The sequence below is a fragment of the Neolamprologus brichardi genome, chromosome 8 (assembly GCF_056152115.1).
Source record: "Neolamprologus brichardi isolate AB-2024 chromosome 8, ASM5615211v1, whole genome shotgun sequence".
Taxonomy (NCBI): domain Eukaryota; kingdom Metazoa; phylum Chordata; class Actinopteri; order Cichliformes; family Cichlidae; genus Neolamprologus; species Neolamprologus brichardi.
The window spans coordinates 3,597,393-3,614,771 of record NC_142111.1 but is presented as its reverse complement, the minus strand read 5'-3'; the positions used below and the strand labels follow the sequence as shown (position 1 = coordinate 3,614,771).

The following is a 17,379-nucleotide window of genomic DNA, read 5'->3' as shown; positions in this document are numbered from 1 at the left end:
CTACAGGATAGCAGCTAAAAATGCTGTCCAGCAGCTGTGAAAGAAGACAGGAAGGAAGGAAATGAGTGGATGAAAGACGGGAAATCCTCACTGTAAAATTAGCAAATGAAAGGGCAATGACTTTTATGACGTCAATGATAAATGCTGCTTTTGTTTAGATTTTGATGTGATTATGTGTTGTCACTCTATGTTTGATTTGCTGCCTTTAGCCTACCCTCATTAGGTTAATGACCCTATGCTAGGCTTAAACAGCCCATTCTTGACAATGTGGTAATGTGAATGGTATGTTTGTTCCTTAACCTCCTAGGAACTGGCGTCCACATATGTGGACATCACATTTTGGGTTATTTAGACCAAATTACTCAATTTTGCTCTACAAGGGATGATATCCGCATACGAAGACATTATACTGCTACTGTTCTATCGAAATTTTAAACAAATATCCTCATATGTGGCTCTCATTTTTCTTAGAAACAAAAATTAGGTAAAAAAAAAATAAAAATCTGGTAATTCTTTGTTTTTACAATCATCAGGTCCCAATCAGCCCAAATATCAAAGAGAAATGAAAAATGCATGCCGTGGAAGAGTTTGGGTCTTAGGAGGTTAAAGGCACCTATTTAGCATTTATAAGCAGGGCACAAACATTATTAACAATGTTTTGTTTTGATTTAATTTACAGCAAACTTCTTCTTGAAGAAAAAGTAATTTTTTGACTATTAGTTTAACTAGCTTCAAACATTGAACCTCTAGCTAACTTATAGCTAACTGTTTAGCTAACCGTTTAGCTAACTGTTTAGCTAACTGTTTAGCTAGTGCTAAATAAGATGTCCCAGTAAATATAAGTCGTAAACAGACTGTTACTTGGCATCAGCGCTGCTAATACTGCATAATTCAGGTTTTAGAGCAACATCTGCTTCCATTCTGACAACGTTTTCATGGAACTCTGATCTTTTTCAGTAAAACAATGTCAACCACACTAAGCTAAACTGGCCTGGCTACAGAACTTTGTTTTCCCTTTCTTTCTTTTTTTTTTAAAAAAATAATGAGATCATATTTTTTGCACAGTTTGAAATGAAATGATAAATATTAGAATGACATCATTTATTAAAGTTATTAATTTAAACTCTTCAATACTGCTATGCTACTGTCTGCAGGGTATAGCTGTAGCCATTTTCTTTCATGCTCACAAATGGACCCACAAACACAGCTCATATTTCTAATCACTGGACGTAATCTAAACTCGTACCTCACGCAATTAGGTCAGCACCATTTCCTCCAGTGTGAGCTTCACATTTCCTGACCCGTATTTCACACTCCACAGGGACATGACTCAGGCTCATTTACTAAATTTTCCTGCTCTTTCAGGAGAATAAAAGAACTGACCAAATGCAAAGCTAAGATTTGATCAAACATGGAGGAGGTAAACAGGTTTTCTGTGTTTATCTGTAGTTTAACATAACAAAGCAAGTGGCTTTTTGTGGCTATGCGTTTTCTAAAGTCTACAATATAATGGTCCTAATTCGTTTTAACAAGATTTTCTTCTGTATACTGGATCATTATATCCAAGAATGTCATTCAAGTGCATGTTTACGTACATATGCCAATGTGGCACAGTGTTGCTTTGACTCTATTTTAACTTCTCTTACACACTAGTCAGACAACAATATTAATACCTTAATAGACATAAAATTGCCTCTCATTTTCTTTCCTTTCATTGGCCGTTCCTGATATTTTGCAGGCACAACATATTATAAACTTACCTCTGAACACAGTGGTTTCCCACAAAGACTTTATATGAAATATTATACCTTTAAAAATATTACAGTAATGAGATTTAGTTCACTGGATGCACCTGTTCACTTCCTCAGTAAATCTAATCAGTCAATCCTATGGCAGCAACACAGGACATTTAAGCGTGTAGATGTGATCAACATAATCTGCTGAAGATTAAACAGAGCATCAGAATTGGAAAGAAAAGTGATTTAAATGAGTTTGACAATAACATGGGACTATTTCAGAAACTGCTGATACTGGGATTTTCCCACATAACCATCACTAGTTTACAGAGACTAGAAAAAGAGACAATATCCAGTGGCAGTTTTCTGTGTAAAATAAGAATGATTTGATTGCTTCAAGCTGATGGAAAGAAAACGTAGCTTGTTACAATCAATGCAAAAGAGCATCTCAAAATGCATAACACGTCAAGCTTTGTAGCAGATCGGCTACAGCTGCAGAAGACCACACCGGACGCCACTTCTGTCACCAAAGAAGAGGAAGATTCTGCAGGTTTATCAATATTAGATAACAGAAGATTGAAAAACTGTTATCTAATCTGATTAGTCTCAATTTTAGCTCTGATGTTAGATTGATGGGGTCAGAATTTGACATAAAAAACATGAAAGCATGGATCCATCCTGTCTTCTTGGCACATCTGATTATTGTTTAAATCTTACAGCCCTCCTATTGTTGCTGAACATGTCCAGTCCTTCATGACCACAGCTTAACCATCTTCTGATGGCTGCTTCCAGCAGGTCAAAATCAATATGGAACAATATGGGACAAATAATTAAGTCGACCCACTATTTTAAATGTAAAAGTAACAAATAATCTTGAACTTATATGTATGAAGACAGCCCCACCTGCTGGTAAGATTGTGTGGTATTCAAAAAGTACATCATCAGCAATGCATGATGCAGAGTAACTGCAATATGTGACACTTTAAACTCATTGTTGACAGAAGTCTCTGTGTTTGTGGGAAATAGATCAGTGTGTGGCTGCAGAACCACATCAAAGCTTGAGAAAGACTGGAAATGATTCGAGTCCGAGTTAAAGGTCAAAGGTCAAATTTTTATTCCACGTCACTAGTGCATGGAATCACATTTCTTGACTTGTGCACTGTTTATTTATCTTTTTCAACATCCATTTCATTGTTTTTCAGAGCAAAGTTTTGGACATTTTCTTTCCCATCATTAATGAAGTTTTTTTTAATCATGTAAACAATAAAAATAACAAAAAGATTGAGCACGAGACTGAGACACTTTTGAGGTCTGGTGGAGCAGTGGGAGGGAAAAAGATCTAGTTTTGGTGTATTTTCAGATATAAAGCAAGAATGGCCTCATTAGCTGCCAGCATTTGCTATGTAAGCAGTATGTGTATAGATGGTTCACTTAGGCTGTGGGACTCACATTCATGTATAAATGTATACATTCACTGTTATGTAGGCAGCAGTACTTGTTCTTCATTTCAAACAAAGTGGCAAATACAAAGTACTGGGCAGAGCTGCGTTTCAGTAAGATAAATAACAAGAATATGGACAAATCAGCTACAGGTGTTACAGGCCTTCCATGGGGTCTGTTTTTATACAGAAAAGTAGAGACAGGAGACATGAGTTGCGTTTGGTCTGCAGGCTCTTCCTCGTCTGAGGTACAGAAGCGTTGCAACGGCCTATTGCACTCACAACTACTTCCCGCTTGTGGCGTTGCCACGCAATTACGTCTTCATAACTTTGAAAAGTGCAATACCACCATGAAAAAATGCTTTTTACATTAATAAATGTTTTACAAAAAGTTTACTTTGACCATACACTTGTAGGTGTCACACAGGCATCAACAGCTCATTCTTATCAGTAATTTGGACTTGAAATCCTCCATAGCTTCATTTGAAAGAGGATAATCCCTGGAAACTGAAGCTGTTGTTTTTTAAAATGTTCTCACACAGATTTTTAAAAGAACAAACTGCCCTGCTGTGACTGGTGGCTGCTCATAGCTATAAAGCTATAGCTATAACCAAAGCTACCAGACCAAACAGCAGTTGCCTGGGAACAAATTACAACAAATGCCACATTGACCCAAGTGAGTGTGGCAACGTTCTTAGGCTGAGGAAAGAGAGCCAAGTATCTTCAGTTTTTCTCTTCCCTGCTGTTTTGAACTGGGGGTGAGGAGGCATTAATGCTTGTTCACAAGTTTAAACTCACTGCAAGTCTTATTCTGATTTCTGTTGTCATGTTAGCAGTGTTGTCATGGAACAAAGCAAATGATACTGTTACTCATATTTTATCTAACAGGAAAGGTAAAGCTTGACTTTGTCTACAGTTACCGCTGCCTGGGTAACGTGATCTCACAGACTGGCTCCACGGTCAACTCTGTCGTCACAGCGCATTAGTGGAAAAGGTTAACTACAGACTCCATCACTGTGTGTCCCGACAGCAGCATGGCCAAGGGAACGAAAGCCAAAAGAAAGACTAAAAGTAAGAAGATCACCTTGAAAATGGCCCAGAACTGCGTGGAGCTGACATTGGATGGTAAACGCCGACTGGATCTGAGTTTCAAGGGGATTACAGCTGTTCCAAAGTGCGTCCAGAAGCTCTTTCACATGGATGAAGTGGACCTGAGCAGAAATATGATCAGAAAAATTCCAGATTTTATTGCTCAGTTCATCAAAATGACTGTTTTGGATTTGCACAGCAATTATGTGAGTATGACAGATAATGCCTACTGTTTACAACGACTCTTTAAAAGTAGGTAAATAAATGGTAGCTACTGTATAGCAGCAATACTATGGGGCTGCTACACAGTTGTTGTGTCACACTATTTTAAATCATTTTAAATAATTACATATTCCAAATATTTTAAATTAAGCCCATTTTTTAAAAAATACGACCTCTAGATTAAAGTGCTAATCATCAAAAGCCAAACATTAAATAATCACAAACATACGGGGACACCTTAGAGATCCGCTAACTGTCACTAGCCTTTTGGCAGCTGTAGTTTGCCCATTTCAAAATTGTACCATGGTTCGTAATTATGTCCATGTTTAATGCACCAAAATCCCCATCTGTTAAAAAATGTGTTGTTGTTTCTAGCTGGAGGAGCTCCCCGTGGCTATCGGCTACCTGCAGAACCTTAAGGTTTTAAACCTGTGCAACAACCGTCTCACAAGCCTCCCAAGCGAGCTCGGCCTCCTGAATAAACTCCAAACACTGAACCTGGGTCTCAACCAGCTGGAAGCTCTTCCTGCCTCCATTGGTGCAATGGAGGAGCTCCGCCACATTGGCCTTTCTGATAACAGATTCACCCGCTTCCCCGGCTTCCTCTTGAAGCTGAAAAAACTGGAGAGTATCAAGATGGACAGGAATCCAATTATTGCTGAGAAGATATGCACCGAGAAACCAGTCAGTATTTCAGAGAGCTTTTACCTAGTCAAAGAAAGCTTCCTGTGCAAAGAGTGTCTGAAGAGGTGCCAAGCTGAGAGGAAGGAGCTGACGGAGGAATAAATACCATACTGTGTTCTTAACTCAAGAGTGCCTTTCACTTACAGAACTGCATGTTACTCTGATCTGTACTCTGCATTGTACATAGATTCAATTAATATCAGACAGTAACAGAAAACATTGCAATTTCCCTTGCAAGTGTATTTAAAGACATATTTTTACACACATTTTATACAATTACCATGCTTATAACTGCATGATAATTAGATACAAATAAAGTGTTTTGACAGTCTGTTGGGCCTGGAGGGCAGCAGAGAGCACCCTTATCTCTGAGTACCTGTCACTGACTTTAAACACTTATACAAGTAAGAAGTTGTGTGAAATAATATTTCATGTTATTAAACATACAAACGGTATCTTTTGCATGTGATCATAATTCATCATCATCATCATATATGGAAATAATTAAGTTCCTGAAGTCTCTAAACAAGAAAAGAAAGACACAGATTCTGAGTTTGTCTCATTCTGAGAAGGCCTTCTTTTCTATGATGAACCATCACTTTAGTGCGATCTTTATTAGTTTCAGACCAAAATACATTTCAAAAGATATTTTAGGGTGAAGAAAATACATTTACAACCTTACAGTAGAATGTATATCAAAGTAGCCTTTATTTAAATATATTTAGTGAAATAATAATAATAATAATAATAATAATAATAATAATAATAATAATAATAATAATAATAATAATAATAATAATAAAAGTAACAACATGTTTTATGTACAATGCAAAACACTGTTGAATTCAAACAAAACTGAGTCAAAGTTCTAGCAAGAATGAGGTTGTTTATTCATTTGCTTACAGTATTTCACATTACACAATATCACTATAATGTAGCATTAACTTGACTTTGGAATTATCTGTCAGTGAAATATTAAACAAAATACAACAACTGTTTATGTACACTTGAGGTCTTTCATGTCTCTTTAACAAAAAACAAAACAAAATCCCCTTTCAGAAATCTCTCTTCTATATGATGTGTGTGTGTGTACACTTTAGTTTTTAACAATATATACTAGATAGTATTTAAAGGAACACACTCCACTTTTTTTGGAAATAGGCTCATTCTCCATCTCCCTCAGAGTTAACAATGCAGCGTCTTCTTTCTAAATCCGTAGGTTAATAGGACTTTGGAGCGGGATCTTAAGGGATGGGGCGTGGCCAGGATTTTTGCTCAAGGCGCCATATCAGCAGGCCAAACAAATGCTTGCTGTGTGTGGACACACAGACACGCACAAACGTTTACACACACAAACCATCATATAGAAGAGAGATTTCTGAATAGGGATTTTGTTTCTGTTTTTTGTTAAAGAGACATGAAAGACCTCAACTTAAGGTTAAGTGTGTAAACTTGAACTTAAAACATATTTATGATGCAACCGAAAGAATCATGAATCTTAAAAGCTACATGATTTTTCTGGATTTTATTTTTGGCGACTTATGAAGTTATATATATTGTTTTGTATATTTTTGAAATTTCTTAAGGAGAAGATTGCTGATTGGCTGATTGGTCCTAACCAATTACTGTATAAAAGATGAACGACGCGACAGCACTTCCTCCCATTGTGCAAAAATGAAGCCAAAATATCCCGCTTGTGGGAGCTGCCATGTTCCACTTTTGGAGCCAGAGTCTGCTCAGTAGTAACTCGTGGTGGAGCGTCTCTGCCCACACACCCACTGGACGTGACCGTGAACACGCCCCCTTACACTTTTTACATAGCCCGGCTGCTCTGTCTCTCATTCTGCAGGGTATGATGACTGTTATTTAAAGCTACTAGTTAAATGTTTATTTAGATTAAAATTTATCATACAAAACATGCACTCAAAAAAGTTGCATCTAAACAAACCTGTTTGAATCAACAGGCCTCTGGACCCTGTGTTGCAAACAGTTACAACTTATCTTGCTGGAGAGCACATAGTACACACGACAGATTACACATCCAAGATTTAATCATTAGAGGAAGGCATGTTGTCCAACATCGGTCTAAAGTATTTTTGGTTGTCACTATGCACTTTTATAATTCTTACGCAAACTAATAAGAACATATCTGATAAAAAATATGATACTGTAAATAATCTTTAGCTTTTAATTTTTGTTATAGGGGGTACATATGTGGTATTTTAGCATCAGACACTTAGTTTTCTGTTTTCTGATGAAGATTTTCTGCATTCATTTATGCAGATGATGTCTTTTACACAAATCAGACACCAGCTCACAACCTTAAATGTGATTATTGTGCTACCAATTGGGTGTGATCCAGTGATGGATTTATGATTAGCTGATAATGAGGATGGCAGGGATTTTTTTCTTTTACTTTAGCAAAGCAATAAAACAATGAAAAGACCTCAGGAGACAAAACTGTTTTACTGACAAAATATCAAAAGTAAAACCAATAATTTTGCTAATTTTTTTCTATCTGTGCAATATGGATTAACGTTACTGCTGATGATGTGAGGACATCTGATCTCTGAAAAAAACAACTGTTAATGAAGCTGGAAAAACACACCCACGTCTTGGTCCTTAAAAAAGCATATTAATATATAGTAAAAGTACACTGTAAAATCTAATTAGTTTCCAAAACTCAAAAAAATTGAGGAAACTCGTTGCCTCAAAAAAACTAAGTAAAGCTTACTTAAGATGACTGTTAGGACACTCTACAGTCTACAGCAGCGGTCCCCAACGTTTTTTGCGCCACGGACCGGTTTATGCCCGACAATATTTTCCACGGACCGGCCTTTAGGGTGTCGCGGATAAATACAACAAAATAAAACTAGTACTGGTACCGAAAAAAAGAAGATTTATTCATAACACACGTGAAAAAACCCAGGAAGGAGTTAATGATAAAAACGATAACAAAATAATGCTGAAAACCCTGAAAACCATACATTTCACATCTGAGCCTCAACTCTCGCGGCCCGGTACCAAACGACTCACGGACCGGTACCGGTCCGAGGCCCGGGGGTTGGGGACCGCTGCTCTACAGTATTAAGAATAACTTGATATTTCTGACTGTACAGTACTAATTGTTTACTTACTGACAAACATTTCAAGTTCAACTAAATGAAAAAACAATTTGTGGTAACCTGAATGTGATTAAAAATAATTAACAACACTTTTTGTAATGATGTTAAAATCAGCTCAACTTTTATTTTTTAAACACAAAGTATAACAGCCAACATACTGGACACTGTTCTGCTGAACAACAAACAATTATATTGCCATCACGGTTATAATCTCACAATGAAACAAAGTCTCAGATGTAATTATTCTGAAAATAAGTTTAGGCCTACCACAAGTTTGTTTTGTACGTACTTATATAATCAAAATAAAATATTTGTTGTTCTGTCACAAGTGCAGTCTCTGATTTAAACAACACATTTGTTTTGCATTCCAACACAGGAGCTGGAATGTTGTATTATTTTAAGGATGGCTTGTTTCCAGTCCAGGCATTACTGCCTGAATGACTGTCATGGATCGAGGTGATCCAAATGTAGGTGCAGAAGAAAGTCTTTAACTTCCCTTAAGTACAGTGTCAGTGGATGTGGGTTGGAGATGCAATGAGCTTGAACCTGCAGGCGACCATCTTCACTGACCACACCATCTGTGACGGAGGACTCGTCTCTCCTGTTGTCCTGCAAGCAAACAATCATATTTTTGGAACATGAACTTAATTGCTTTCTTAAAACATTTTTCTGCATTTGGTATAAAACAGACTCCAATTTAGACAATCTCAGGCCCCCTCCCCACCGGAGAGGTGACATTCAATGTCCCAATTGTCAGTCTGGATAGCCGTGACCACCACCCAACACACAATAATGTCATGAAAGCATCATTTTAAAAAGGGCTGTGCAAACATGGCCAATAACTTTCATTCTAATGATCTGCAAAATGATTTGGGCACAAAACAAAGTTTTCTGTTAGAAAACTTGCAGACTTCACTATATACAGTATAGACCCTCTAAACTAAGTTTGGGGGATGTGATCTTTCAAGAAATGCAGACAAACTGTTATTGTTTGTTTACTTACACAGCATGTCTTGTAGAATTAACTGGAGTCACCAGCAACAGCATAGTGCAGCCATATCTCAAGTCTAATAACAGAAGACAGGAAAAGATCAGTAAAGAAACAACTTCCCCAAACCAGAGAAAACAATAAGTAAAACAGGCTGATCTAAAGTATGATTAAAGTTCAGCCTGATTAATCAATCAATCAATCTTTATTGGCAGACTTCATGTCCATAAAAACAAGACAGAAACACAACCCCCCCCCCCCCCCCCCAACACAAAGTATAGACCATTAAATATATATAAGTATATAAATAAGTATATAAAGCATTTATAAAAATATAAAACCATAATATACATAAAACACAATTACTTAAAATAAATCAATAAATACACAAACACTTTAACCAGTGCTTTCTCAGACTGGATGAGTAACGGGAACCACTCACTGTCGGATCTGTAAGTGCTAAAATTATACTGTTTCTCGAACCATCCAGTCGTTCTCTAAAATTGAACATTAACTTTCTTAAAAGTGCTTTAAAAGTCCAAACACCCACAGCTACAAACATCTGGCTGGCACTACCACTTCTAGGTATCCTGCAAAGGATTCTCATTGCATCATTATATGCAACATGTAGCTTCAGCATGCTACATTGTTTGTAGGATGACCACAAGGGGGCAGTATATAGCGGTGTGCAATACGCTTTAAACAAAGCCACTTTAACTGGAAGTGAACAAAAGCTGAATTTGCGTGCAATCGTATTTGCCTGCACATAGAGCTTGCATCGTTGTCTGTACATGTCATCATCATCATTCATTTGCTCAGTAATAAAGTGACCGAGGTATTTCACCTTTTTATGAACTTCAAGAGTTTTTTGGGCCAGTTTAAACAAAGGGAAATTTAGCTGTTTATCCTGCTTGGTTCTACATATCAAAACAGCACTTTTAGCAGCATTGTACTCAATGTCATATTGCACACCATATTCAGTACAGACATTAAGAAGATCCTGTAATCCAGCACTGCTTGGACTAAAAACAACCAGGTCATCTGCATACATAAGATGATTTATCAATGTTTTACCTAATATACACCCAGTGTTACAGGCTCTCAGCTGTATGGACAAATCATCAACATATAAATTAAATAAAATTGGAGACAAAATCCCACCCTGTCTAACACCAAAGGGGGCAGAAATACTGCTTCCCCATTTAACCTGCATGTTCTGATGAGCGTACCAGTAAGAGAGAATCCTCACGATGTATTGAGGAACTCCCCGTGTCTTCAATTTATCAAAAAGTTTTCTGTGGTTCACTCGGTCAAAAGCCTTAGAGGCATCAATGAAACACATGAGGACAGATGAATTTTTAGCCCTATACAAACTGACTATTTCCTTGAGTGCATATATGCACATGTCAGTGCCGTGCTTTGGTTTGAAGCCAAACTGATTATCCAGAGAAGAGATGAACACACTAACTCTGTCAAACAAGATTCTTTCTAACACCTTAGATAAAATACTGGCTAGTGCAATTGGCCTGTAATTATCCAAACAGCTCACTTTTGCAGCTTTGTCCTTCATAACTGGTACCAGTAAAATACACAGCATTGAGTCTGGTAATATGCCATGAATCATAAACCCAGTGAAACAGAGTGCTAAAAGAGGAGCTAGCCTTAAACTAGCATGTTTTAAATGTTCTGCACTGATGTGATCCAAACCAGAAGCTTTATTATCAGACAACCTATGAATGGCTTCATATACTTCATGTGTCCCTACACTTATTGTGTCATTACTCATGTCAAGATTGTCCTCATATGGATCACTTTTTATACAGTTAAACAACGCACTGTAATGCTGTCTCCATAACGCTGCAATGTTATCTGCCCCAGAAACACCTTCAACAGTTGATGGTAGAGATGGTTTACAGTTATTAAGAGCTTTCACCTCTTTCCAAAAATCTGCCATATTATTACACAGCATTTTCCTGGCCAAAGAATCTGCTCTCAGCATTTGCTCATTTTTAGTTATAAAGCGAACAGCGTACTTATATCTAGCATTCGCACATTTTTTCAGTTCAAATTCTGGGCCTTGTTTAGGTCTTCCAGCCATGGCCCAACATTTATAAGCTATGCGAGCTTCATCATGATACATGGATACATGTTCTTTCCAGCCAGGTCTGATGTTAAGTTTCTTATGCTTATATTGTTTATCAAGCAGTGTGCCACTTTCATACAGAGCAGTCACTATATCATCATACATGGAGCAGAGAAAATGTTTATGCACAGCATTCTTACAGTTGACATCCTTGCACAAAAGAGCTTCTTTGGGCAAAGAAATGTTGTTCAGATGTATATCGGTATTACTATGATAAGCTAAGAAATCATCTTCACTACATGCTGACCAGTCTAATTTTACACTGGTAGCAATATTAGTAATATTATTCCCAGTTGTTGCTGGCATTTGTTCCACTTTCACAGTAAAACCAAAAGGTATATGATCTGACACAGTTACCTCATACCTAATAGTCATGTTTGCTAAAGCTGCATGCCCATCAGCTGTACAGATACAGTGGTCCAGCCATGATGTACTATGCCAGGCTTCACTTATGTATGTATAGCTATCTGCAGGCAGTAACACTTTGGTAGACAAGATAAGATTATTAACTTGACAAAAGTGAGTTAAGTGGTTAGCAAACCGAGAACTGCTGTCTGTGAGATCAGCATTAAAATCACCCAAAACATATATGCTGTAGGTATCGTTGTCTTGAATAAATGCATTAATAAAAGCCAGCCTACTGAGGTATTCTTGCTCATTTTGACAAGATTCATAGGGAGTATAAATATTAAGAATGATAAAACTACTATTATTCTGTGTATATTGTATACCAATACACCAGTCTATAAATGTCACTGACAGTTGCTAATATATTGGAAAACCAAAATACTTACTGATGTCTTTCTGTCCAACAACAGGAGTGCTGGTCCCGAGCCTCAAAGACAGTAAGAAGCAAGCAGAGGGAGAAAAAGCAGAACATTTTTCAGAAACTGATTTGATCCTTAATGGCTGTGCAATTATTGTAACATAGAGTTTGCTTATGTTGTTAAATAAAGGCTAGATTTGATATTAATAGATGCCACAGATGTTCAAAAGCTGCCACAAAGCATAAAAAACATGGACGTCTCCGAAAACATTTGAGCATTTTTGCAAATATGTGATGTCTTGATAAATCGAATAGATGTTTGAACTTTACACAGCTACATTCTCGCCTGAAAATATCTTGAAAGTTTATTTTGTGACCCAGAAAAAGTAAAATGTTTTTTAGCCGCGCTCCTCCGCCATTGCCGCGCTTACAAGTACGCACAGGCTCTGACAACCACAGCTGACAAATGCGATCCTCCTTTTCCCCAGACTACCCTTTCTGGGTCACAAAATAACCTTTTAAGATATTTTCAGGCGAGAATGTAGCTGTGTAATGCTCAAATATGTACTTAATTTATCAAAATATCACATATTTGCAAAAGTTCTTCCACGTTTTCGGAGAGCTCTGTTATCCACCAGCGTGATAGCTGACCGGGAGGTCAAGGCTTGATAAGAGTCCTCGAGCACAGCTAACTCCTGGCTTATTGTTTTCAACCCCCCTGCGGTCTTTTGCTACTCCGGTTAAACATATATATATATATATATATATATATATATATATATAATTAGTTAGTTAGTTAGTTATGGCTATGGATTGAAAATACCCCCCACACCCCACCCCACCCCTAACGGTGTGTTCACACCGAACGCGATGGACGCGAATAGAGCGTCAGGTTTACATGTAAAGTCAATGGAAAGGCGCGATGACGCGCGATTGTGGGTCCCGCGAAAATTCGGAAGCAGATTTGCGTCGCCAAAACGCCAAAACGCGTGAAACGCGCGTCAGTGTAGCGCGTCTGGCGCGTTTGACTCGCGAATAAAACCACGCGCGTGAGTTTTTGTGTTGCATTTTGTGCATACGCACGTTTCGCGTCTACCGCTCGAGTTGGAAAAAGCTGAACTCCAGCGTCAAATCGCGCCGCGACAACCAATCAGGAGCCTGGTGACGTGGCTCTGACCTAGGTCAAAGGGGCAGATCCAGCCAAAGCCCTTCATTCTTCATTCAGTATGGAGGAAAAGCTAATCAGAGCCTGGCTAATCACCCGGAGTTATATGATGCTAGCTACTACTTCTACCGAGACAGGAATAAAAAGGACCTAGCTTGGAGACACATAAGTGAGGAGATCGGGCAACCTGGTAAGTTCATTCCTTCTTCTTTTTAATTTTCAGACTGACCCGATGTACCCGCGCAAAAGCTAGCAAGCCCGCCTACTGTCCCGCTATTTTCCCACTGATGTACAAATACCTTTCCGCTAACAAGATAATGCGTTTATTCAGAGGACATCTGCAGGAGAAAGTGGAAGAGCCTCAGGGACACTTATAATAAGGAGAAGAAGACAGAGAAGGAGAAGAGGAGTGGGTCTGCAGCAGGATCGGGGAGAAAATGGAAGTTCTTCGCGGTCATGGGGTTTCTGGACCCCTTCCTCACCCCGCGGGAGACTAGCGGTAATATGGTGCGGACCGTGGAGAACTTCTCCCCCGAGGACCAGGGACAGCCCGAAGAGGCAGCAGGGGAGTGTCAGTCAGAAGGTATGTTTACAATGAGTTAATGTAGGCAGTTAATTTATGCGTGTTGTCATACAGGAACATATTTTGTTTATTAATAAACAGTATACAGTAGTCCCGCTGTTCATCCGTCACTGCCTCGCCTTTTCGCTGATTTTATTTATTGCACCGTACAGCTTTCAACGATGCGCATTGCATTCTGCAGCCCAAATGACAAATCTCCTCCGTGTTGTGTCTCCTGCGCTTGCCAAACTTATCATGTTTGGTTTTGATAACCATCACGTCCAATAGAAAAAAACAGCACAAAAACACTCATAACTATGACCCTCATTCGGAAATAGACACCTGCACCGGGAGCAAAAAAGGCGCACAAAAGTGGCGCCGCAGACGGAGAAAAAGCGCGGCATAATACTTTTACGTTTTAAAATCGACAAAGGTTTGCACTTTGAGAATCAACTTGTGAGAACTGTGACTACTGTTCATGTGCTGCAATAAATGAGAGACCACTGTATATAATAATAAGTATATAAGTATATAATAATATAATATTCTCTATGACTGTTGTTTTCAACCTGTTAACATCTAATATTGTCTTGATAGAGTCAAGTAATCATGCAGCAGAGTCCTCAACTGTCTCTTCTCCTGGCTCTCCAGTCCCTGGTCCCTCAGCTCCTGCTGCTGCACCCACAGGTATGAACATCAAGCACTGACAGCTTTTTACTTGCTTGAATTCCCTTGTGATCACCTTTACTAAATATCTACAACCAATCTGTTTATATCCTGTTTTTTTCAATTTTGAAAATGAAAATCTAGTAGCAGCCTTCTCATTACTTTGTGTTGTTTTGTGCTGTGTTTTACAGGCCCACAGAGGAGGACAGTTCGAAGGCGGGCGAGGGACGGGTCCCAGGACGGTCCATCGGCGGTGGAGCTGGCCATCCTGGAGTCCCTAAAGAGGCCACGCCCGTCTCCAACAGAACATTTCCTCCTCGGCCTTGTTCCTGTTCTGGAGAGCATGCCGCCTCAGACACGAGAATTCGTGAAATTTCAAATTTATAAATTAGTTTTTGAAAACAGCACAGCTGTGTTAAATTTGGAAACATTGGACCCTAATGATCAGTAGTTTTCTGATGAGGCAGCAGCTCTCCAGGGCAGAAACAATGTTCTTATTTTTCTCCTCCTTCTCCCTGAGGCTCTTCCACTCCAAGCTGGGTCCTTTTTATTCCTGTCTCTCTGTAAATAGTTAAATTTCATATATTTATGATAAATGTTTTTGTTAATGAATTTATATATTTTTTCAAATAAACATTTATAATGACAAATGTCTCTGTTCTACTACACAGCAAATATTGGCACCCGACTTGACACAAGTAGAATTTATTTCATATTATACTAATGACAAAACATACTAATACAGTGTGATGCAAAAGTTTGGGCAACATTGTGAAAAGTAATTATTTTCCTGTACAAATTATTGGTTGTCACAATAAAAATTGTCAGTTAAATATATCATATAGGAGACACACACAGTGATATTTGAGAAGTGAAATGCAGTTTACAGAAAGTGTGCAATAACTGTTTAAATCAAGCAGGTGCATAAATTTGCGACACAAAAAAAGAGAAATGAAATAAATATTTAGTGTATATCAATGTGTGTGTCTCCTATATGATATATGTAAGTGACATTTTTCATTGTAACAGCGATTCATACAGGAAAATAATGACTTTTAATAAGGTTGCCCAAACTTTTCCACCACACTGTATATAGGAACATAGTGAAGACAAGTTACTTAAGAGAGTAAAAAGAGGTTAGTTTATTTTGGAGTAGAGCTCCATTTATTAAGAAAAAATTAAAAGGACAGGAACACTCTTTAGAGGTTTGTGGGTGGCTCTTAAAAGAGCCGTTGTGGGGAAGTCACTCGGACTTCAAACAGGTTACTCCTTTGGTTGCCAAGACACAGCTCCCTCCACCGAGAAGTGAGCCATGAACTCTTCCCTCACCAGGACAGCCTCTCTGGAGGAGTTGTTTGCTGGCAAGGAACCTGGACAAAATTGTTTAAAATGAGTATTATGTGTACTGCAGTTACAAAATACATTATTGAAATTACAAAATTACAAATTGCAAAACATAAATCTTACATAAAACCTTTTGTAATTATAAGGATAATTACATGATATATATTAGATATAATCTAAAACAGTCTGCGGGGATTATATACAAATATTCAACTATCCCAGAATTAAACCAGGTCTAAATAAAAAGGAGTGAGTATCACTACAAAGGTTAACTCAGTGGTCCTAATGCTACAGTTTGATATCAGCAAACACCGAGCGCATACATTGATATGACACCACAGCCATGCTATCATTCAAACACTGATAACAGCATAAATCGAATTAAATCGGGACTTGATGAGACCTTCTGAGTATCACTAGAAATATTATAAACAGTCGTCTCCATACCACATTCACTGTTAGCATAGCACATCCATGTTAGCAGTGTAAAAATGGATGGTTTAGCATGTATTAGCACAGGTATCAATAAAGGACTACCGTATTAAATACTTTTACTAACCTCAGGCAGATGGACAGGCGCTCTGCAGGTGGGATTGAGCGCCTGTAATTGGTGTCTAGGCGGGCGATTCTGGGACCGACCCGGGGAAGCAGGTCCTCAAACTGGCCGAGTGAAAGACGGTGATGTCGCTGGAATCGGCCGTCATCCAGGCGCAGCTCCTGGAGCAAATGGTGAAACTCACCAAACTGCTCACGCCTCTGGAGGACCTGATGGACCCAGGTACAGCGAGGGCGTCTTTTACGCCGCTGCTCTGCTCTCCACAGTACATAGAGAAGGGAGACTCTCTCTTCAAGCGCTAACTCGACAGCTGCCATCTTGCAAAGATACCGGTCTGGCACAACTTCCTCCCACATCCCTCCCACATTTCCGGTTCACGCGCGTCAAAATATGATATTTTGACGCGCGATGGATTTTTCTTGGACACGCGTTGAGGCGCGAATGTGCACGCGTCAAATTAGGGGCGTTTGGGGCGTTTTTGTTCGCGTCCATCGCGTTCGGTGTGAACACACCGTAAGGCTGCACCTCCTGAAGAATTTTGTCTGGGCTCTTGTCTCACTTTTTTATTTCAAACAATCAACAGAAAATTTCACCGACATAGTTTTATGTAAGGTTTTTAAGGCTGTGGTGTTAATTTTTAAGTAACAAGAGCCCAGCGCAGCAGCAATGCTAGGCTAACACTAACTAGCTAGCAAGATTATAAACCTGGTGCTAAACTAAGAGAAGCCACAAAATCAGTTTGAATAAGAGTAAACATTTACTCACCACGTCAGTGTATCAGGTAAAGATCCACAGCAATGACAATAATCTCTTCAGCTGATGCTTCTCCAGGTTTGCTCAACATATTCCATAACAAATGCTGGCACCATGAACATGCGGACTGATCCGAGAGGG

At 38.7% G+C, this 17,379-nt stretch overlaps 1 protein-coding gene and 2 long non-coding RNA genes across 3 annotated transcripts; 1 reads left to right on the top strand and 2 right to left on the bottom strand.

Moving 5' to 3' along the window:
* Positions 1-3,740: 3,740 nt before the first annotated feature.
* Positions 3,741-5,640, top strand: lrrc18b (leucine rich repeat containing 18b). The gene is made up of 3 exons (XM_006796969.2): positions 3,741-3,933; positions 4,064-4,470; positions 4,862-5,640. The coding sequence occupies exons 2-3, from the start codon at positions 4,210-4,212 to the stop codon at positions 5,270-5,272; spliced, it is 672 nt and encodes a 223-aa protein (XP_006797032.1). The 5' UTR covers positions 3,741-3,933; positions 4,064-4,209; the 3' UTR covers positions 5,273-5,640.
* Positions 5,641-8,415: 2,775 nt separating this feature from the next.
* Positions 8,416-17,341, bottom strand: LOC148101706 (uncharacterized). The gene is made up of 4 exons (XR_015719415.1): positions 17,251-17,341; positions 12,221-12,261; positions 9,299-9,362; positions 8,416-8,904 (listed from the first exon to the last, which is right to left on the bottom strand). It is a non-coding gene; the product is annotated as an uncharacterized LOC148101706 (long non-coding RNA).
* On the bottom strand, positions 15,713-16,702 carry LOC148101707 (uncharacterized). Its single transcript, XR_015719438.1, has 2 exons — positions 16,489-16,702; positions 15,713-15,955 (listed from the first exon to the last, which is right to left on the bottom strand). It is a non-coding gene; the product is annotated as an uncharacterized LOC148101707 (long non-coding RNA).
* Positions 17,342-17,379: the final 38 nt, after the last annotated feature.